The 20,965-nt window shown below is 49.0% G+C and overlaps 7 protein-coding genes across 7 annotated transcripts; 3 read left to right on the top strand and 4 right to left on the bottom strand.

The window, feature by feature from the left end:
- Positions 1-1,663: 1,663 nt before the first annotated feature.
- Positions 1,664-3,721, top strand: K444DRAFT_534600 (apses-domain-containing protein; the record flags this gene model as incomplete). The annotated part of the gene is made up of 3 exons (XM_024875225.1): positions 1,664-2,114; positions 2,166-2,298; positions 2,353-3,721. 3 exons carry the CDS (start codon positions 1,664-1,666, stop codon positions 3,719-3,721), a joined length of 1,953 nt encoding a protein of 650 aa, XP_024733790.1.
- A 2,044-nt stretch (positions 3,722-5,765) lies between these two features.
- Positions 5,766-6,694, bottom strand: K444DRAFT_38593 (uncharacterized protein). Its single transcript, XM_024872386.1, has 2 exons — positions 6,047-6,694; positions 5,766-5,815 (listed from the first exon to the last, which is right to left on the bottom strand). The coding sequence occupies exon 1, from the start codon at positions 6,487-6,489 to the stop codon at positions 6,109-6,111; it is 381 nt and encodes a 126-aa protein (XP_024733789.1). The 5' UTR covers positions 6,490-6,694; the 3' UTR covers positions 5,766-5,815; positions 6,047-6,108.
- A 226-nt stretch (positions 6,695-6,920) lies between these two features.
- K444DRAFT_615317 (alpha/beta-hydrolase) lies at positions 6,921-8,285 on the bottom strand. Its single transcript, XM_024880706.1, has 3 exons — positions 8,096-8,285; positions 8,021-8,048; positions 6,921-7,952 (listed from the first exon to the last, which is right to left on the bottom strand). The coding sequence occupies exons 1-3, from the start codon at positions 8,204-8,206 to the stop codon at positions 7,117-7,119; spliced, it is 975 nt and encodes a 324-aa protein (XP_024733788.1). The 5' UTR covers positions 8,207-8,285; the 3' UTR covers positions 6,921-7,116.
- Positions 8,286-8,375: 90 nt separating this feature from the next.
- K444DRAFT_654054 (replication protein-like protein A 70 kDa DNA-binding subunit) lies at positions 8,376-10,706 on the top strand. Its single transcript, XM_024885917.1, has 5 exons — positions 8,376-8,487; positions 8,535-8,698; positions 8,746-8,836; positions 8,885-10,330; positions 10,382-10,706. Exons 1-5 carry the CDS (start codon positions 8,444-8,446, stop codon positions 10,473-10,475), a joined length of 1,839 nt encoding a protein of 612 aa, XP_024733787.1. The 5' UTR covers positions 8,376-8,443; the 3' UTR covers positions 10,476-10,706.
- Positions 10,707-10,797: 91 nt separating this feature from the next.
- On the bottom strand, positions 10,798-12,907 carry K444DRAFT_565582 (uncharacterized protein). The gene is made up of 3 exons (XM_024877107.1): positions 12,530-12,907; positions 12,260-12,478; positions 10,798-12,211 (listed from the first exon to the last, which is right to left on the bottom strand). Exons 1-3 carry the CDS (start codon positions 12,698-12,700, stop codon positions 11,108-11,110), a joined length of 1,494 nt encoding a protein of 497 aa, XP_024733786.1. The 5' UTR covers positions 12,701-12,907; the 3' UTR covers positions 10,798-11,107.
- Positions 12,908-13,082: 175 nt separating this feature from the next.
- On the top strand, positions 13,083-14,782 carry K444DRAFT_654052 (gamma-glutamyl phosphate reductase). The gene is made up of 3 exons (XM_024885916.1): positions 13,083-13,399; positions 13,451-13,612; positions 13,661-14,782. Exons 1-3 carry the CDS (start codon positions 13,099-13,101, stop codon positions 14,545-14,547), a joined length of 1,350 nt encoding a protein of 449 aa, XP_024733785.1. The 5' UTR covers positions 13,083-13,098; the 3' UTR covers positions 14,548-14,782.
- A 1,290-nt stretch (positions 14,783-16,072) lies between these two features.
- Positions 16,073-19,694, bottom strand: K444DRAFT_615313 (glycosyltransferase family 2 protein). Its single transcript, XM_024880705.1, has 4 exons — positions 19,323-19,694; positions 17,667-19,264; positions 16,689-17,619; positions 16,073-16,641 (listed from the first exon to the last, which is right to left on the bottom strand). Exons 1-4 carry the CDS (start codon positions 19,386-19,388, stop codon positions 16,504-16,506), a joined length of 2,733 nt encoding a protein of 910 aa, XP_024733784.1. The 5' UTR covers positions 19,389-19,694; the 3' UTR covers positions 16,073-16,503.
- Positions 19,695-20,965: the final 1,271 nt, after the last annotated feature.

The following is a 20,965-nucleotide window of genomic DNA, read 5'->3' as shown; positions in this document are numbered from 1 at the left end:
CCCCTCCCCTCTCCCTTCCCTCCCCTCCCCTCCCCTCCCTGATCCCTCCCACCAGTCCTCTCTCTCTGTTCTGCTGCTCTGCTCGGTCGCTGGTTGCTCAGGCGTCCCCCCGGCTCACGCCCCTGCTCCACCAGAAAACAATCCCAGCAGAACAGAGAGCTCCCCTTCCCCCCCCCCCCCCCCCCCCCCCCCCCCCCCCCCCCCCCCCCCCCCCCCCCCCCCCCCCCCCCCCCCCCCCCCCCCCCCCCCCCCCCCCCCCCCCCCCCCCCCCCCCCCCCCCCCCCCCCCGGTCCCGTCGATGCTCTCGCTCTGCCACCTGCTCGTCCCGCTATCCACACGCCCGCCTGCCACTGGCTCGTCGCTGTTATCCTGATCTCGACCTTTACTTGCCCTCCTCCACCCAACCTCTTCTCTCTCTTCCGCGCCGTCTCCAGATCCACCTACCTCTCCCTTCCTTCTCGCGCGCTCTCTCCCGACCTCTCGACTTTTCCTTGGTAGGAGGTGCAGGTTGCAAAAAAAGGTATGTGCTAGCTGCCCACGCCTTGCTCGACTGTTTCTCTTGCGATCCCTCTCACAGTCCTCTTTTCTGCTGCAGCGCTGACTGTTGGTTGTACCTGCATTAGAGGTGGCAGAAGTTCACCAATTCTCCAAACCAACTTTCACATACCATCCTCTCTCCACATCCTTCCGGACCCCCAGTTGCTGTGGCGCCGACGATTGTTCACGAGCGTAACGACTTCCCACGAAACTTTTGCATCCTCGAATCGAAGCACGGATCAGATCTTTTCGAAGCGACAATAAGCACAAGCATACCTGCAGCTTCGCGTAACCATCAACCAACCTGTCGTGGAGCTTCAATTGCATCTCAATTGGATTGACAGACTTTTTCTCAAGTCTCCTCTTAACGACCTTCTACGAGCCAAACGTCTTGCTTTCGAGTCTTTTGCAGTTTTAACGAAGTCACTGTTCGGTCTATGCATCTATTTTGTCCATCACGATAAATAAACGACCATCCTGCGCGTTCGTTGTAAAAGCACAGTTGCCCAGTGCTGATCATTTCAAAATACGATTGCATCGATTTCATGCCCAAGCATCCAATTCCTCAGCACCCAGCATCTGCTCCGTCGACCATCACGCAGTACCCAGCTGTCCGAATTGCCACACCATCAACCCATCTTGCACGGTTTGATCCTAGAGGCTTCTAGTCTTTGCCTACGCTCACGAACTTTTCGTTGAGCTTTCCGATACCTCGTCCTCCTAGGACTTGATCTCTCAAACCGAAAAGCTGGATCTCCCGTCGATCTCGCAAGTGCAAACCCGGGGACCTACAGACGTACCATTTTTCAATCATCACGCCCTTCAACGACCGCTGTATGTGAATGATAGGCTGCCTTCTCTGCCTTTGCCACAGCCGCAACAGGCATACTCATCCGGTACTTCGTCACCCCGGGTTGGTTCTCTTGGTTCCCTTGGATCTTCTTCGATTCTGAACGGTAGTTCGCACTCGTCCTACACGACTGCCTCATCGTCGAACGGGCCAAAGACACCCTCTCCGACCTTACCCGCCAACACTGGACTTCCTGTATCCTTATCGCAGACATCCTATAGCCACACTTCTCCTTCTGGTCCAGCATACTCCTACAGCCAAGATTCGTATTCAAATATGAATCACGGTGGTACTCAGGATATGTATTACCCTTCACATATGTCAACTGGCCAACCGCCACCACCACAAACAGTCACATCAGGAGGTATGGGTCATTACCCCCAGCATCAACAACAACCCCCATTACTGCAACCGGGCCCAGCACAATACCCACCTACCCCTGCTCAATACGGTCAATACAACTACACAAACGGATTGACATCACCTCAATCGACGGGCCATCAAGTTCCCGGTTCAATAGGCCAGCAAAATGTATTGCCTTTGCCAGCCATGTCAGCGGGTCAACCAATGCCTGGTCAAGGTTATGGGGCGCAACAAGGATTCGACACGACTGGTCAAGTAGCTCCTCCTGGGATGAAGCCCAGGGTTACTGCGACCCTATGGGAAGATGAAGGCAGCTTGTGTTTTCAAGTCGAAGCAAAGGGAGTTTGTGTTGCTCGAAGAGAGGGTATGACGGCATTTTCATTTAGATTCGAAACGCACTGACTGACAATTACAGACAATCACATGATTAATGGCACAAAGCTTTTGAATGTGGCAGGAATGACCCGAGGGCGAAGAGACGGCATTCTCAAGAGTGAAAAAATGAGACATGTGGTCAAAATTGGGCCCATGCACCTGAAAGGCGTTTGGTGAGCTTTGAAAGAGAATTGTGGGAGAAGATCGCAAAACTAACCAATTGACAGGATTCCCTTCGAGCGCGCACTGGACTTTGCGAACAAGGAGAAGATCACAGAATTGTTGTACCCTCTTTTTGTTCATAATATCGGTGCGCTTCTGTATCATCCGACCAACCAGACGCGGACAAATGCCGTGATGGCAGCTGCAGAGCGGAGAAAACAAGAGCAAAACCAAATGCGGAATACGCAGGCACCTGGACTGCCGTCTCTGCATCAGCATCACCATCATTCGATGAACAACTCAATTGGTGGTCACCTCCCCGGACCCCAGCATTCTCTCGCCCCTCACCCGAGCGTTGGGCGCCCGAGCATCGACCGAGCGCACACTTTTCCGACTCCCCCAACCAGCGCATCTAGTGTGATGGGCAACATGGGCAGCTCCGATGGAAGCTTTCAGTGGGGACCGCAAGGAGGAATGGGAAGCGTTCAAGGTACAAATCCCCTGTCTATCGACACGGGTTTAAGCAACGCACGCTCAATGCCTACCACTCCAGCGACGACCCCTCCGGGGACCCAAATCCAAAGCATGCAGCAGTATCAACAGGGTACGCAGCAGCCCTACGATGCATCACGGCAAATGTATTCTGCACCCCCTTCTCAACAAAACGCTTATCCTCAATCGGCGCCAGACCCGAACATGGCACGCTACCAGCCGAATTCGTACATCAAGAACGAAATGGGCCCGCCCTCAGCGAGAGCACCAGGCGCTGAAGCCGAGCACCACGATTCGAAAGATTCAAATGGTATGCTCCACCATAGTCAAGGACAAAGTCAAGTTGGTCATGGTCATGAAGATGAAGCAGATCACGAGCATGAGGCGGAGTACACTCATGGGAATCCTGCAAGTTATGATGCCAATCGTGGATCATACAGCTACACCAACGGGCCAGCAGTTGGATCCTTGCCGGGAGAGCATCCCCACTTGTCTCCAGAAATGACCGGTTCTCCAAACCACCCAGCATCCGGACGTGCTACCCCACGCACGGCCTCTGCCCCTCAACCGTATTACGCCCAACAAGGCGGATATAGCACGCCTCCGCGGGTCCAGCCACCCTCCAGTAATCTGTATAATGTAATGAGCAGTGAGCGTGGAACCGCGAATGGCAACGCTGGGGGTGATGTCTATGCTTCGCAGTCGGATCTGGGAAACTCGATACCCAACGGATATGCGTCTCAGCCAGTCATGAACGGGGCAAGCAACAAGCGTGGCCGTGATGACGATGATGATGCTCGACCATCCAGCAGAGGCCCGGGAGGTGATATTGATTTGAAACGGCGGAAGACGGGACGTGAAGGATCTGTGTCAGGCCCCCAAACATACGAGGCTGCTCCTCTGAATCGAAATCGAGCGAGCATCACCCAACGACGCCGATAGCCAGTCTCGACGCTCTAAGCCAGACTTTCTGCACATTCTTCTTCGGACCGGACCACCTTACCTGGAATCCGAGCCATTCGCCATCTATTTATGGCTTAGGCCTACGAACATACAAAACCCTCCATCACCACACTCTTTGATAAGACAAAATTTCCTTGCACTTTACGATTGTTCTTGTATTGGCTGAAACACCACACTCGGCATATTGTTCTACTTCAGATGACGACGGCTTTACGACTTTCATTTCTTGGACCTGTCAAGATGGTGCTTCACGTGCCATTTGCATGGATGATGAATTTACGCTTTGCAAAAGGAGGGCGATAAATTTTTTTCCTCCCGAATATACACAAATGCAAGCGGGGGGAGTACTTTGCAAAACCAACCAACGTTGCCACCGAACTCCGAGCCTCACGTTCCTATTATGATCCTTAGGCGTGGGGTGGGTTGGGGATTGGCACTGGGCTCAGACAGCACTTGAACACTGTCGAAACTACAATTATGTTTTTCCTTGAGTCTTTACATTGATGACGACCTTTATGACTTTCACACTTTATTTTTTCGAAGCAACTTGGCTGGAATATGGAAATGGAATGGAATGTTGCGGTTTAGCTTCTCTTATGTAACCCAACGACTTTACGAGAGAATAAAAGCTATTGTGTTGATTCTACCTTACAGAAAGAAACAATGCAGCATTGTTTCCAAACCTCATTTCTTCCTCTCTTAACAAGTGACAGCGGTTTCTGATCTTCATTCTCAAAACGAAACTTGAATCAAAAAAAATCAATTCCTCATTCAGTCCGGTTCCAATCGGATTGGGGAAACGGGTGAAAAGAAGTGATTACACAACATCAGTCATACACTGCATTCGTTTCGCAGCTCCTGTCTCCGGGGCTTGGCTGCACCTCTTTTGGGCGCTTGCTTCCTTCCGTCCCACTACCATACTTACTTAACCTTTCCCCTTCCCTTCCCATCCGTCCGAAAATAGGGAAAGGCTTTTGCTGAAACGAACGTTCTGACGGTCTGGTTTTTTTTGGGGGGGGGGGGGATAGAGAAATGGAAGTTTGGATGAGCTTGAGGTGCGTGTTGTTTTGAGAGATGTTTGTGCGGGGTGAGGTGCAGGCAGCATGGATGGAGCTTGATTTGAGGATGATTGCCCCTCTGGTTCGAAACTTGACCTTGGGGATGGAACTTGGGGGGCAGTTCATAGTGAGGAGCTTTGTTCGAGATCTCTGATGAGCTAGCTGACTGAAGGCTATGATCTCTGGCTCTACTCATAATGCAGACTTAAGTCGATTTCCGACAGCCGTTGCTCAGAATTTCGGTCTTCTCAATTGAAATGTATTTCGTTCTCTCTTTATCTCTGCTGTTGATTGGTGAACGAGTGAGAGTTCAGAACTACTTCGTATCTCTTCCTCATAATTCCTTCTTGAGTCTTGACCATCTCCTTCTTTCTTCCTCTTGCAGGAAATCTTCTCTAAGAACGCCAAATTCCCTTTCCTTTCCAACGCCAGAGAATCAAATCAACGCCAGTTGCGTGGCTCCGGTCAATGGGAAGCCAGCTTTTCGGTACTCCTACAGCTGTCCTGCGATTCGTATCTGTTGGTTGGTTGGGCTTCATTCAAGGAACTCCTCAATCAACCATGTAAACCAGAAACGCAACTCTCCACCTGCCCGGAACTTGCAACACACCTTCCATCATCCTCCCCTCCTCGACTCGGTTGACTGCTTCCTCAAGACACCGCCTACCACCCTCCGCTCTCCCCACCTCTCTTCCCCAGACCTCCCCATTCTCATCAAGACTCCTTAGCTCCTTCTCCGCAGCAGCTAGTTCGGGAACGGTGTACACAAGTCCAAGTACAATTCCTTCGAGAGATGAATCGCCGACGAAATCAGAGATTCGCAGCGTCTGGACGCGAGATTGAGGGGATCTGAGAGGTGCGTGGGCTTTTAGGAGGGTCGAGATGTGAGGCCAGGCGTGTGGTGGGATTTGGGAAACTGGGGAGGTGTGTTGGGGTGGTTCGTGGGGTTGAAAGAGGCATTGTGGTTCTAAAAGAGGGATTGATGGTGAGATGGTGTTTGGCAGGCGGAGGGTTGCTTTCCAAGGTCAGTCTTTTTGCGTTGGTAGATAAAGCAGTTGTATGGAAGCTGGCCAGGAAGTTGATGCAGTGAAGGCACCTGGAGATCTCATGCACTCGTCTGGCGAGGACTTATGAGACGAACGATCCTCTGAACTTCTTGCATTTCGAAATATGGGAGCAATTGGGCAGCAATAGGGATTGCTGGACAGACAAGCAACGCAACTCAACACAAGAATTCAAAACTTACGAAGGATATCTCCAATACTTCTACACCACACAGTGGTGATTCCAACCGCCAACATCAAAAAATTAAGCTGTAACATTCTTTTCCTGCCAGCACCTCGCCAGGAGGTATGAATCTTTGCAATATGAAAATGAAAGCGTCCTACTCTTGACTTCAAATCCCAAGAAACGAACGATTACAACGAAAATGAAGTGAAGAAGTACATGGGACATCGGCATCTTTAACGCTGACTTCAGCCTTGGCAGGAACCCACTCCACATTTTCTGACACGGTCTCAAAGCATAAGCACGAGCCACATTCCTCAAAACATCGTGAGCACAGGAGCTAATGGTTGAGTGCGAGAATGAGGGTCGGTCGTGAGGTGACGAGCTGTGAAGCGGATGCTGTGTCAGATGTTGCAAGGGTGGTGTTTGTGCCACTTGGTGGTGCTTGGCGTTTGAGAACATTGCGATTCTGTGGAGGATAGCCCGAAAATAGGATGATGGATTGGTGGGAGAAACATCCAAGACTTTTGGGTGGGACAGGAGGTGCGAGGGAGGAGTGGTCGCTTCTTGAATCCACGGATTTGCACGGGGATCGGAGTTTTTACTTCAGGGGCTTACATGTCTCTGATGATGAGGCTCGTGAACTTCGTCATGGATTGCGTGTGTCGTTTTTGATTTGGAGATGAGACAGTGTTGGAGATCTTTGTCGACCAGGGAGAAGTAAAAATATCGATGTTTGTAAGTCGAGCCTTCCATTTTAAGATGGAAGCTTCTCTGCGATCCACCAACTTCTCAAAAAGTAGACTTAACACTCGTGAGAGCTTTTGCAAGTTAATCTTGGCATCTCAGGCACCCGAGAGAAATTCGGCGATTTGAGATACAGAGGAAAGGGCTTCAACTGCTCACATAGGAAGTAAAAGTTCTTTGGAGATCACCTGACCACGGATTTCCCGTAAGTATCATCCTAGCTCGTGGGCTTGATCAAGGACTGGAAGAAGTCAAAGGGAACTTGTTCGTAAATCATCCATATAAGTCCCATTCACTTAGCAATCCGTGATATAAGCCGAACGCCATACCCAATTCTCAAGCTCAATGAGTCTTCAACCAAGCCAACATTTGATCAAACGCTTCAGCTTGTGCTGTCTTGATCTCCGCATCCTCGTACTCTCCAACAACTCCAAATCCATGCGGAACACCCGAATATGTCTTGAATTCGTTCTCAACATTATGCTCCTTCAGATACTTCTCACCATATTCTCGAACCTCTTCATCAAAAAGCTGATCATTCTCCACGCAAATGAAAGCCAATGGTGACTTGGTACCCTCAAAATCCTCCTTCCCTACCAAAGTCGCATGAGCAATAGCTCCAGTTTTGATGTAAGGTCCTTTCTTTACTACGCCAGCCTCTTCGTCCTTAACTTGTTGGCCCCATGCAACGGTATCTGGCTTCTCGCCAGCAAGAAGCAAAGTCATTCTTCCACCGAAGCAATAACCTACAGAATATATTCCACCTCCATTCGCAACGGCATCGGCAAACTCGTCCTTGGCCGCATCAATGACTTTGTGAAGGATTGGAAGAACTTTTTCTGGGGTTTGTCTGGCCAACCACATGTCGATCAAGAATGACTTGGAGGTATCCGCCAACCGCATCTTAACTTGCTCAATCCACGATGGGTCCTTCTCCTCTTCATATGTAGCAGAGCCGGGTATAGGATCGTTGTTGAACATGTCTGGCAGCACGACGAGATAGCCCTCCCTGGCATAGAGATCAGCCTGTATTTGACTGTTCTCTGAGTGAAGTCCCGTCCCGCTGGACAAGTAGAGCAGCAGCTTCGATGGTGCATGAGGATAGTTGGCAGGTTTCGAAATATAGCAATCAATTCCTCCGAGCTGGGTCATCTCTCCACTGGGTCCTGCGCCAAAAGCTGAAGCAAGTCAGCACAAGCTGTTCCTGAGAGCCCACCCCTAGCAATGAGTTTCTGGAAATACTGACGAGTCGGTCTGTCGGTCACGCAGTGTTCCTGAGGATTGTCAGTATAAGCTGTTGGTAACACAGGTTTCCACGCACACCAAGGCTGGCACCCTTTTGTGCAGGAGTATCCCCAGGAATCAAGGTTGCTGTCGTCTCCTCTGTGGCATCGCTCTCAGGAGCCTTCGTCGCGATTTCGGGATCAGCCATGTTTGCGTTTGATGATCGTATTGATCGTGATGATGGGGGGTTCCAATGTTCCAATCGAGCTGGAGCTTCGAAGGTGGCGTTGAGGGGGTGTAGGTATCCAAATATAGTTAGCCAAGCGAGAAAACCACTTTAACGCCCCTCCTTTCCTCGACGCGTTTTCCTTCCTCCAAGCGCGTCGTCAACACCAACTTTCCAATTTTCCAACAGAACAAGACCACCTTAACGGGACACTTCGCAATGGCGGACGCGGCAAGATCTCAGATTACCCAAGGCGCTCTTAAGTATGCTCAAACGTTCCCCAGTGAAATTCTCTACTAAGTGCAAGCAGTGCTATTTTCAATGACCCGGACAGGCTCCAGAGAGATTTCCCAGTACCAGTATGCCAATGTGTCCAGGTAAAGACTCTTGCATCAACGACGGAGGGCCAGCCGGAGCGCTATCGACTTGTCTTGAGTGATGTCAGCAACTTTGTACAGAGCATGCTTGCAACTCGTAAGTCAGCAGAGGAATCTTGGGGAACCGCGTTAACAAGTTTTTAGAGGCCAATCATGTTGTGCATGATGGAAAGCTAAAGAAGGGATGCTTTGTTCGACTCAAGTCTTACCAGGCGAATGCTGTCAAAGGCAAGAAGTACGTGAGATGATTGCAATCTCGATGGTATCCCACTGACCAAACCAGAATTTTGATCATCCTAGATATCGAAGTCATTGAAAGCCTTGGCGAAATGGAGAAGATCGGAGAGCCTGTTGCTCTGACAGACAAAGAAATAGAAGAAGACGTCAAGCCGGCAAATACAACCATTGCAGGAGATGGTTTCTACGGAAACAAGGTACACCAGCAACCAGCTGCACAAGACCGACCACTTCCATCGCGTGGCGCCCCTACCAGTTCTTCGTCGCATGCCACCATATATCCTATAGAAGGCCTCTCCCCGTATGCACACAAGTGGACAATCAAAGCCCGAGTCTCACACAAATCTGATATCAGAACTTGGCACAAACCGAATAGTGAGGGAAAGTTGTTCAGCGTGAACCTCCTTGATGAAAGTGGCGAAATTAAGGCAACGGGATTCAACGAGCAGTGTGACCAATTCTACGAGCTATTCCAGGAAGGCTCGGTCTATTACATCTCCAATCCATGCCGAGTCCAACTCGCAAAGAAACAATTCTCGAATCTTCCAAATGACTACGAACTCACGTTTGAGCGAGACACCGTGGTTGAGAAATGTGAAGATGCAACGGAAGTACCGCAAGTCCGATACAACTTCACCAACATCGGCGCGCTTCAGGAGATTGAGAAAGACTCAACGATTGATATAATTGGAGTCTTGAAGGATGTCGCCGAAGTTACTCAGATTGTATCGAAGACAACCCAAAAGCCTTTCGACAAGCGTGAGCTCACATTGGTTGATGATAGTGGCTACTCCGTTAGACTCACAATCTGGGGCAAGACAGCCACAGCTTTTGATGCAAGCCCGGAGGCTATCGTCGCATTCAAGGGAACTAAGGTCGGCGATTTTGGAGGTCGGAGTCTTAGCTTATTGTCTTCTGGCTCTATGGCAATTGATCCTGATATTCCAGAGGCTCATAAGCTAAAGGGATGGTATGACTCTCAAGGAAGAATGGACAGCTTTGCCTCCCACTCCAACATGGCAGGTGCTGGAGCCGCAGGTGGACAAAAGGACCCGTTGAAAACTGTTGCCCAAGTCAAAGAAGAGCAGCTCGGAATGTCATTGGAAAATCCCGACTATTTCTCCACGAAAAGCACCATTGTCCACATCAAGCAGGAGACCTTCTCCTATCCAGCATGCTTAAGTGAGGGTTGCAACAAGAAAGTCACTGATATGGGAGACGGCACTTGGCGTTGCGAGAAGTGCGATATCAATCATCCAAGACCAGAACATAGATACATCATGCAATTGAATGTCAATGACCACACTGGTCAGTTGTGGTTAAGCTGCTTCGACGACGTTGGACGTCTGGTCATGGGCATGACTGCCGATCAACTCATGGAATTGAAGGAGAATGATACTGCGGCTATGGAGACTGCTTTCGAAGAAGCTAACTGCAAGACGTTCACTTTCAAGATCAGAGCAAAGACGGACAGTTTCCAAGATCAGCAAAGGTACCATCTCTCGGTTTCAATTAGCTAAAAACTATACTGACATCCCAATAGAGTCCGATACCAGGTCATAGGTGCCAACCCAATCAACTTCACTGTCGAAGCTCACAAGCTTGCGGATCTCATAAAGTTGTACAATATTGACTGAAGAGATCATTAACAATTCTTTCTGATTGTCATTTGATCATCGTGGCGTGGGCCTGGATGTGGTGTTCGATGTTTCGCGCGAGTGACTCGGCTGACATGGCTTTATGCAGGATGTAGGTTATGGGCAGGATGAGGGATATTTGCATGATGGATGCCGTGTCTCATTGATATGGCATCGGCGTTCGTGGATGTAGTTATGGCATGAATAAATGAAGTAATTTTGACAGAAACGATTTCACCTCTATGTGAAATCAAGCATTAAGTTCAAAGTTTTGATTCTATCTCGTTTGAAATTTGAATCACAGAAAACTTTGAACTTGTGTCTGGGGAAGCTCATTTATTGCGTTCTATTCTGGCAATGTTATCGCTGAAAATCGGTCTCGTCTTTTATGATTTGCTTCTACCATAGAATCAAACCTTATCGACGCCAGCCTCTCGAATGCAGCCAGTCCACCGGCCCATGCAGTACGCCTGCTCTCATTCATGAGAAAAGCTAGTCCCATGCTGAGACAGAGCAAGCCTCCTTCATTTCAGAATACATTCCTTTCTTCCTGGTTGACACGCCGCCAGTCCGGCGCACACCTTCATTTATCATGACTTTTCGTTTCGCATGTTTCCATTTCGGTGAGGAATTCAGTAGAGGCCGCCCATGATATCCTCATCCTCGACATCACCGCCCCAGTCCATATCTGGTCCCGAAATACCCTGATCTCCCGTGCTACCTTGTCTGGCGTTCTTCCTTTGCTTCTGTATGAACTTGATGTAGTCCTTGTCGTGGGTCAGCATCCGATCCGTCTGCTTGATCTCCTTAGTTAAGGCATGAATACGCTCAGTTGCTGCTCCCAACTCTGTCTGCATCTCAACTTCTGTCAAAACCGGTCCACTAACAGCAAATGTGACTACGGAAGGTTGGCCTGGTGAGGTGCTCATAGTGGCATGTAATTCGCCCTGGTTGATCATTTCCTGGACAAGTTTCTCTCCGGCTTGAGGTGATGGCAACTTGTTTCCCGTCTCGGCGCTCATGGTCTGGCCGACAATTTCTGGGATGGAGATTTTGCTGTAAATATTGGCCAAGTTCCTAATCTGGAATTTTTGGTATGCTGCCAGAACGTGGAGGACCAAGCCAGTATTGCAATCATTTTGCCAGACAGTTAAGCCTTGATCTGCTTCAGCCTTGAGTCTCGAAGCTGTGCCGCTCTCAAAGATTTGCGCGAAGGTCTCGTACGGCTTGGCGAGGGTGTGATACTGCTTTGCCGCGTTGGAGCTCGTCGATCTGGGTAAGTTGAGCAGTTTGCCCTCCTGCAAGAGACCAACGAGAACCCATTTCTTGTAGGCTTCCGCCATAATCTTGCTTACGGATCCCTCCTTCGCAGGATAGGTGACAGCATTCTCCAAGCATTGCAAGGCGCCTTCCCAGTTTCTCAGGCCAATAAAGACCATTCCACTGTACAAGAAATACTCCAAAACATCTTGATACTTGAGCTTCTGTGTAAGGCCAGAAGCTGGTGTAATGTATTGCATTGGATTGAGGCTCATGTCGCAAATGTATTTTGGCCTCGGTTGGTTGGTGGTTCCGGGGAAATAGAGAATGAGCTTCTCAATCACTGGTACAACAGGATTGTAGCTGTGTGAATCCAAGGCCAACCTCACCAAGGCCAAATGAGAAGTAGTGAGTATGGTTCCTGTCGGGTCCAGTCTCAGAAGAGCCTCTCTAATGGGCGCAAGGGCAACCCAAGGCTAGATATTGTCAATTATAACCGCACATTCACGAAGCGGCGAACGAACCTGTCTGTTTGTGACCGCAATGCTCGCAACTGCCTCTAAAATGTCCGACAGCTGGTCACCAAGATATCTGATCTGTCGGGGATCGAATGTGCCAAGAAATGTAGTCATCTTCCCCCATATCTTCTCCATGTCCACACCTTTTGTGCCCTTCTTCAGCGCTGAGATATTGGCAAGTAGGATAAAAGTGTATGGGACAGTGTTCAAGGCGGGATTGATGACCTTTGGTTTCTGTTAGCTGATTGTTTCCAGTAATAATCTATTGTTGCTCACGTCTAAAACATTCTCACCACCCGAGGTTTGCTGAAGGAGCTTGCTGTCGGCTAGCTTTCGCACATAATCGATCTGCTCTCGAATGCCTTGATCATAGGCGTAATCTGAAATGGGATTTGGAGGCGGCGGATGGGGAGGGAATGAGAGGAGGTTGGGAAGAAGGTTATCCATCTTGACGGTGGAGAGAAGGCGGTGGTTGGAGAGATCGTGTGCTTGTTCGTGAATCTGAGTAGCAGTTGCTGCGAGCTTCAGCTTGCGGAACTTCGCCCAGACACTTGCTGCTGAAAGAGGTTCCCCCAAACAAAATAACGCGACAGGTTGCTGTGAAGGAATAAACGGTAATTATGGGACAAAGTCGAAGTTGTAAGTGGGAAAGAGGTTGTTATAAAGAAGAAGCTCAAGGCTGCAATGAGCTCGATTATCATTCGCGAACTTCCCCACGACGGAGACAAGTCGGCCCGTTGAGACCTTAGCGCCTGATATAACGACGACGATTTGTGTAATCTCACCCCTCCTCTAAATTTCAAATCACTTGACTCACCATCTTAAAGCAAAGAATTAAGGCAATCATGTCTTTAACCAATGCTTTGCCTGCAGATGCTGCAAGAGCAGCTAAGTCAGCCTCACACATTCTGGCAACACTCCCAACTGCTGCTAGGAACAATGCTTTGACCGCTATCCACTCTGCTCTTTCTGCGTCAAAGGAGGAGATTCTAGCTGCCAATGCGCGTGACTTAACGCTGGCAAAGAAGGCTGCTGAAGATGGGGAACTGAGCTTGAGTATAGTGTCACGGCTAGACCTTAGCAAGAAAGGAAAATGGGAGGATATGCTCAAGGGAATTTTGGACGTGAGGGAGCTAGAAGATCCTGGTACGCCCCCCTATTCAGTGTAAACATATTCCTAACTTGGGACCTGTGAAGTTGGGAAAGCCACCCTACGAACAAAGCTGGATGATGGACTCGAGCTTGAGCGAGTGTCCTGTCCGATAGGAGTGCTCTTGATTATTTTCGAAGCCCGTCCTGAAGTCATTGCCAACATCGCATCTCTTGCTATCAAGTCAGGCAATGCTGCTATATTGAAAGGTATGGCCCAATTAATTCGCAGGAACATCATTCCTAACAGAGTTCAAGGTGGAAAAGAGTCAACAGAATCATTTGTTGCAATTTCAAAAGTCATTTCCGCCGCTCTACAATCAACAGAAGTTCCGAACACAGCCATCCAGCTCGTCACAACACGAGATGTGATCCCTCAACTACTTGGACTAGATCAATATATCGACTTGGTCATTCCCAGAGGCTCGAATGAGCTTGTCCGGTATATCAAATCATCCACAAAGATCCCAGTTCTCGGTCACGCGGATGGACTCTGCTCGATTTATCTCGAGCATACCGCCGATCCGAAAATGGCTGTCAAAGTTGTGGTTGATTCGAAGACATCATATCCTGCAGCATGCAATAGCGTTGAAACATTGTTAGTTGAAGAAGCTGCATTGGAAACTGTTCTTCCAGCCGTTGCAGAAGCCTTGCTGGAGAAAGGGGTTTCGCTGCGCTGTGATCCGACGAGTAAGAAGGCTCTTACGGCCAAGCTTTCAGCGCATTCATCGGTTATTCTGCAGGATGCTGATGAAAGCGATTTCGACACCGAACATCTTTCTCTGGTATTAGCCATCAAAACAGTCTCCACTATCACCGAAGCAATCTCCCACATCAACTTCCACGGCTCCCACCACACAGACGCCATACTGACCTCTTCTTCACCTCTCGCTGAACAATTCATGTCCAGCGTAGACTCTGCAGGTGTATTCTGGAACACTTCAACAAGAATGGCAGATGGAATGCGGTTTGGTTTTGGGACAGAGGTGGGCATTAGCACCAACAAAATCCACGCTCGTGGACCGGTTGGTCTAGAGGGCCTGATGATTTACAAGTATAAGATTCGAGGGGGAGGGCATGTATCGCTGGAATATGGAGAATCGGGAGGTCAAAAGTCATTTAAGCATGAAAAGTTGGCGCTTTGAGATTCAATGTTGCTTTGTAATAATGCACGATGTATTCTCACATTAGTTCCCCTTGCAGCGTAATCCACTGCCCCTCTGAAGGAAGATCGTCCGGACAAGGAAACTTCTCAGAGCTTGTGGAAAGATCATTTCTCTCTTGAATAACTTCACTACAATGAGCCAGCTACAGTAGGCACGATGTCTATGCCCAAATCCTGCAGAGAACAGCGCTCCTATTTCACTGTTTACTCTTCGCTCTTAAGCGAGCAATAGATGGCTCGCAAAACAACCACCTCCGCACCCGCAAAAAAGTTGATAACCTCAAACACATCAAAGTAGACAGTATTAAAAGGAATATGTTAACGTTATATATATCAATAGAAAAAAATATTCAGAGCAAGCAGCAAAATAGCAAAACTCAAGTGAAGCCACTTCGAAATGTGAAGTCGAGTCAAGTCTTTTTGTGCCTGGAGGTGAGGGCTTCGACCATATTTACATTGGAACGATCCTGGCAAGTCTTGGCGCTCTCACTTCCTTCTTAACCAATTGGTCCTCATCCTTATTAGTTCAGAATCAATGCCCGCGCTGGTACGCACTTGGCTGCATTCTAATATCAAGGTGGGTCCACCACTTCGGATGAGCACGTGATTGGCGGGAATGGCTCCCTTATTGTCGATGCCGAGGCAGCGTCCCTTCTTCACCTTCTTTGACCTGGGTTGGCTCATCTTTACCCCTTGTGAGCATGGGCCGATTGGGGTTTATATATTTCAAAGTTCAGCAAAATAGAGGAGGAGTGCTGAATTCGGCTGGATTCGGCATTTCTGATGGCTCATCATTTGCTGCTATCTTGTCCTCTGTAGCATTACTCGTACTTGTTGTTTAATTTGCCAACTTTCAAAAAGATTTTGGGTTTAAGTATTTATTCAACAGTTCAAAGTACATCATGCTTGAAAACTCTAAATCCTGTTTTATCGAAACGCAAGAAAAACTTGGGATTATCCATGCTATGCACTACTAAGCATCTTCGAAGTAGAAGCATATCCCAGCACCTTCAGTTTCAAGATGTCGATAATAATTTTCGGCCAATGTCCTCGATATAAATTCATTGCCACTCCGCCGCCATCTACGGCCGAACACACAACACTTACAATTGTTCTCGCCGGGACGAAGGCCTATTTCTCTTCAGTTTCTCGCTTCTCCTTGTACTAAGTTGGACTCACCACTCTTAAAATCTCCCGACGGCCCAGCAGTAGGACACTTATGATCTGCCCATTCGCAATAGCTATACCCATCGCCATGGTCTGGATCACAGGTATTCGCATAATACAGGGAGACTATATCCCAGCCTTGTGACATTCGTGTCATAGAATTAAAGCTGAGGAAGCAGATTAGTTGTGCCGAAGAATCGCCAAGGGTCTCATATATTCCATTTCTGGGTTTCGGCAAGAAAGGGGCGGGCAGCAAGAGGGTCACCTGGTTGTCCGGTGGTGTTAATTTAGCCTAGGTTAATTGCTTTTTCATGTATAATCAAGCAAAGAAATTCCTCACAAGAACGGATGCTAGGCAAGGAACGAGGTTCAAGTACAACATGAATATCTGCTCAACGGGCGTTGATGCTGGAATATGGTTTCATTCAATCAATACCCGATCCCGAGTCCAAACACCGAATCGATTCAAACAGGGGATACATTCTGCTCAGCGCATCGGGTATTCAATTTCTACGCCAAACAATCCATCAATACAACAGCATTACACGCTCTCCATTTTGCCCATCCCACCCCCAGAAAACAGTCTAAACGCCGAGATGTATAATGCAGAGGCCACGCACTGATGCAGCATTAATTTTCACGGTACGCCCGACCTCCATGCATTTCTCCACAAGCCCCGCTCCACGAACCTGAATTCCCCAGAGGTTGTGGTGGCTGAATAAACGCAATGCTCGCTGGAATGCTTTGAGTTGAGGAGAACGAGAGTTTCTTAACGACGTGAGAAGCAGCACATGATTCCTGAGCGTCCAAGGAACCACAAGCAACCCATGAATCGGATGACAGAGAGGATGGCAGTCGCGTAAAGGAGGATCGTGAAAAACTTTTGGGTACGAACGGCTGCAGTTTCCTAGGGATTGTTAGTAGGCTTTCTTTGTGGAGAGGAGTGGTACTCACCCCGAAACCAAACTTGTCGATACTGTCGCTTGTGATCAATACTGCCAAGATAGTATTCGAGAAGATCCAAGTGATCAAAAGCTTCGTTCTGAAGGACTTATAAGAGTCCTCAAGCGTCCTCTTCTCGTCTTCCACGACTGGTACGTAAGGCTTCAGTGCCCGCTTAACCGTTGCTTCAAACTGGCTGTCGATATCCTCTTGAGGTCTATCGATTTCTTCAATCTCTGCGGAATTACCATCTGCCTTTGTTGTCTTCGCGGAAGGAAGAGCATCTGCCTTATCAGAACCCTTAGTACCCCACGAAACATCGTGCCAATTGCTGAAGGCATAGACCATGAGGATATTGATGTAGGAAGACATGAGCAGCAAGTATTGGCCGAAGGAAGTGAACATGTGCCATGGGTCGAGGTACAGGAAGGAGGCCACGAAATAGAGACCGAATGTAGCCAAGAGAGCAATGATAATGATTCCACCAGAGGCTCCAGAGTTTCCGAAAAAGCTCTTGAAGAAGTCATCCACACTGTCGGTCTGAATGGAAGATCCAGAGATGCCGCGAATAGCCAAATACATCGACAGAACGATCAGGTAAGCGTTGATGACACCGAAGACCATGAACGATATAATGTAAGTAGCCTTTGAACCTTTGGGTCTGTTTCCAAGTGCGAGGACAAACTGCACGAGGAGAAATGCCAGGTACAAATACTTAAGAACGGTGTTGACGATTGGAGTTGCGGTATCACCAAATGGCCATCCGTGATGCTCCGCGCTGGTCGAGGAAGCGGGAGTCGGATTTCCAACAAGATCCATGATAACAGTAGTCGTCAGATAGAAAGATGCCAACATGAACCACGACAGAAAGACGGTGAAGATGTTGTATATCAGTTGGATGTGGAAGAAGAACATTCGGATGATGTTGTGACCGCTCTTGTACCTGCAAATGGTTAGTTTTGAAATTAAACACAATTGCTGTTGACTTACATTCTGCCGAAATGCATGATAGAGTACATGCTTGCCGCAAATGAACCGTTCAACCACCTTCTACGTTGGCCAATGAATTCAGAGGCTCCCTCGGGAACGTCTGTCTCGCCTTTCGCGGCCTTGATATATGTCAAGTGCCATTTCGAACCGGCCTTCGCAACCAACTCGAAACACAGAATTCTGTCCTCGGCCAAGAACATGTTCTTCTTGAAAATGTTCATGCCCTCGATTCCTTTCTTGCCGAGCTTCTTGGACAGTGTATGATCTCCGTGGAAATACTGCTCCAGAGGTCGACCCATAATAGCACGGAAACGGTAGGCTGAGAAAGCCCCGGGCAACACACTGACGTATCCGAATGAGCTCTCCAAAGGTTTATCGAGAATGTTGCTGATCTTGTACTCGAAGTTCTGCGCGGCAACCAAAGGGTTGAACAATTTGCGGCCACCGCCCAACATGGCGTGAATTTCACCGCAAGCTCCTCCGAGATCTTTGTCATTGTAGAAACCTTCCCAGAGTGAGAGTAACGATTTTGGTCCGGGCTTCGTTCCTGCGTCAAGAAGAATGCAGACTTCAGGATTCAGAAGACGGCCAAACGCATTGAATAGCCATCGATGAGAGTTGATCTTCTTGCTGTTCTTCTGCTTCAGGCAGAACATCATCTGGACAGGAGGTAAGGTATTACTGCTGTCGTCTTGGGGGCGGATCAACTGCTGATTCGCAGTGACCGACAACTGTGTAGTGTACTCGAAAATGTGTGCAACTGTCTCTTTCCCGTCAACATCCTTCTTCATGACTCCATCTTGGTATACACCAATTGTTGCCAGAAGGTCCAGTGTATCCTTGTCGCAAGGATCGATTCCGTCAAAAACCAGGCACACAACAATCTTTTGCCAGGCTGGGCCCCCAACATTCCAGAAATCGGACTTCTTCAGGTTTACGATATCCCGGATATTTTGCATAACACCATGCAGCGTTCGAGCAGTCAACTGCTTGTCCTCGTTGTAGTAGGTAATGGCAATCAGTAGTTCCGTGTGGCGGTTGTACATTGCGGGGCGTAGATTGTAGCCGTTCTTGAGTGTAAATTCGTCAGGATCGCAGGTGGCTGCTGTGTACCTCATAGTCGTGAATTCCTCACTCCCACCCTCGAGGTCTTGCCTGTACTTAGCCTGGATGGCGTTTTTGATGGCCGATGGAACTGGATGATCAACACTCAGGACAGCGCCTTGTACGAGCTTCACCTTTCTGGTTGCGTAACGTTTGAGCCCTCCAGCATTTGGAGCTTGTCTCTGCCGCCATGCTTCGGTGGAGTTTGTCTCGGCCCTGGAGTATGGGGAATCTGATCTTTGATGTGCATTATCCTCTAGCTGGTGACCATATGTTGCGCCTTCGTCATATTCGCTGCTGTATGGAGGTGCAATACCCCCAGCAGGGAGGGCGTAAGATTCCGTTAAACTGTAACTTGACACAGGTCTGGCTGGCGGGGTACCGTGGAGAGTTCTCGCTTGGGCGTCGTAGGGGTCCGCAAACGGCACATTTGGTTGTTGGTGTAGAAGTGGTATATTTCCGTCTTCATCGTCTTGATGAGGGGGTATGTGGTACTGAGATTCTCAGGTCAGACAATGAATGGGAAGTTGCAGGAAGGATTGGTCGACTTACGCCGCCTCCGGGAGGAAGGTCCTGCAGTTTGTGCTCCTGGTATCCGCCATTGCCGGGATGCGCCATAATGACTGCGTTTATTAATTGTTTTTCGAGTGCTCGAGGAATGAGAGATGGTTCCTAGGTCTGCGGATTGCAGTGTTGAAAAATGGATGTTTTGGACGTTGGGAACTGGAATGTGAAATTTGACCCCTGGCAACCGTGACGCAATGAACGTGACAGAGGGAGCGATCGGCAGTGCAGAAGGAAAACAGGAAGGGGCGTCCAGGCGCTGTATGGAAGGTCTTGTAGGAAGAAGAGAAAAAAGAGGAAATTTGGGAGTTTTCAAGGAAACGTCAACGGGTTGAGATCGGCACGCAAAGGAGAGCCATGGAGGTGGAGCGTTTAGTTTGGTTGCGTGTCGTGTTGTGTCTCGCGCTCGCTTCCCATGAAGCTTTACTTAGTACATGCATGCATGTCACTTGCTTTTACGAAGTCGCACAAAGAGACCAAAACCAATTGACCCCTGCTGCTCAATGCCGATCGACTTGATTCACCTGATTCACGTCCCTCTCTTGCGCTGTTCTCCGGCAAACTTTGCTGAACGTTCTGATGGCCCTCTTCTATTTGCTCTGTGCAGCGGGCGGACGTTGGTTTTGGTGGCGCTTGTCCCTGGGCTCCAGGATTGAGGGGCCGATGACAGGTCTGGAGTAATTGGCTGATCAAGGATTTAAAACAAGCCAGCCGAGAGCATGTTTCACGAGCAGCAAGCCACTTGACGCGCCTCCTACCAAGTGACAAGAGTGACGAAAGTGACAGAGCGAAGTCTGGCGAGAATGTGTATTGCTGTAGCTCGGGACAGTTCACATTTGATCCAAGTCTGTTTTCTAAGTTTCTCACTCACAGTTACTTTACGCGAGTTGCCGTCGATCTTCACAAAATGCTCTGCCGGGGCTTGCTCTTTACGGAGTAGTGAGAGCTTGTCTTGGCTGTGGAGGCGGGTCTAAAAATAAATACTTGCCGTAGCGTTCGTATCGCTGCGGCTGTGTTGCGAAGAATCAATGGGGGGCAAACTTGTGCCAGCGAAAAAAAGGCGAGAGTTGGAGCTAGGAAGCGTGGATTACTTCAGCGGGGAAATGTTCGGTGCAACCGTCGTAGGGGGGGTGTTGGCAGGATGTTGTAACGGCCCAACATCCTTCAATCTTTCAGGGGTATCACGTGATCACAAAGAAGGGTTGAGTTCGTCGTTGAGGGCCGTGGAACTGAGTCTCTTTCCTGTCTCTGGTGTGTGTGGTGTCCTGTTCGGCCATCACCGTCCACTGTCTACAATTTGCTGGCAATATAACATCTCCAGTAGGGTTTGCCCCGTGGTTGATGCCAAGTTGCCAACCTGCAAGAATTCCCTGCTATGAACAGCAGAAGGTGACTTGGGGACGCCGGCAACACTGCAGAAAGGCCAAAGATTTGTGCCCACTCACAACTCTGTACGTAAGATGTCCAAGAATGCTTCCAAAAGTCAAGTATCTCAGATGAAGCAATACCTATACAGTATCCTTCGTGATGACGGCATTCGATATTGAACCCCCGAGCCTCTCCCCCTCCCAATTCCGGGAGAAGTATTGGAATCTCACCAGCAGTGTTACTCCACTGTTCCCGATCCTGGA

The sequence above is a fragment of the Hyaloscypha bicolor genome (assembly GCF_002865645.1).
Source record: "Hyaloscypha bicolor E unplaced genomic scaffold K444scaffold_117, whole genome shotgun sequence".
In the NCBI taxonomy this organism is placed as follows: Eukaryota; Fungi; Ascomycota; class Leotiomycetes; order Helotiales; family Hyaloscyphaceae; genus Hyaloscypha; species Hyaloscypha bicolor.
Note: the sequence above shows the minus strand (reverse complement) of the source record. Positions and strands in the feature narration are given on the sequence as shown.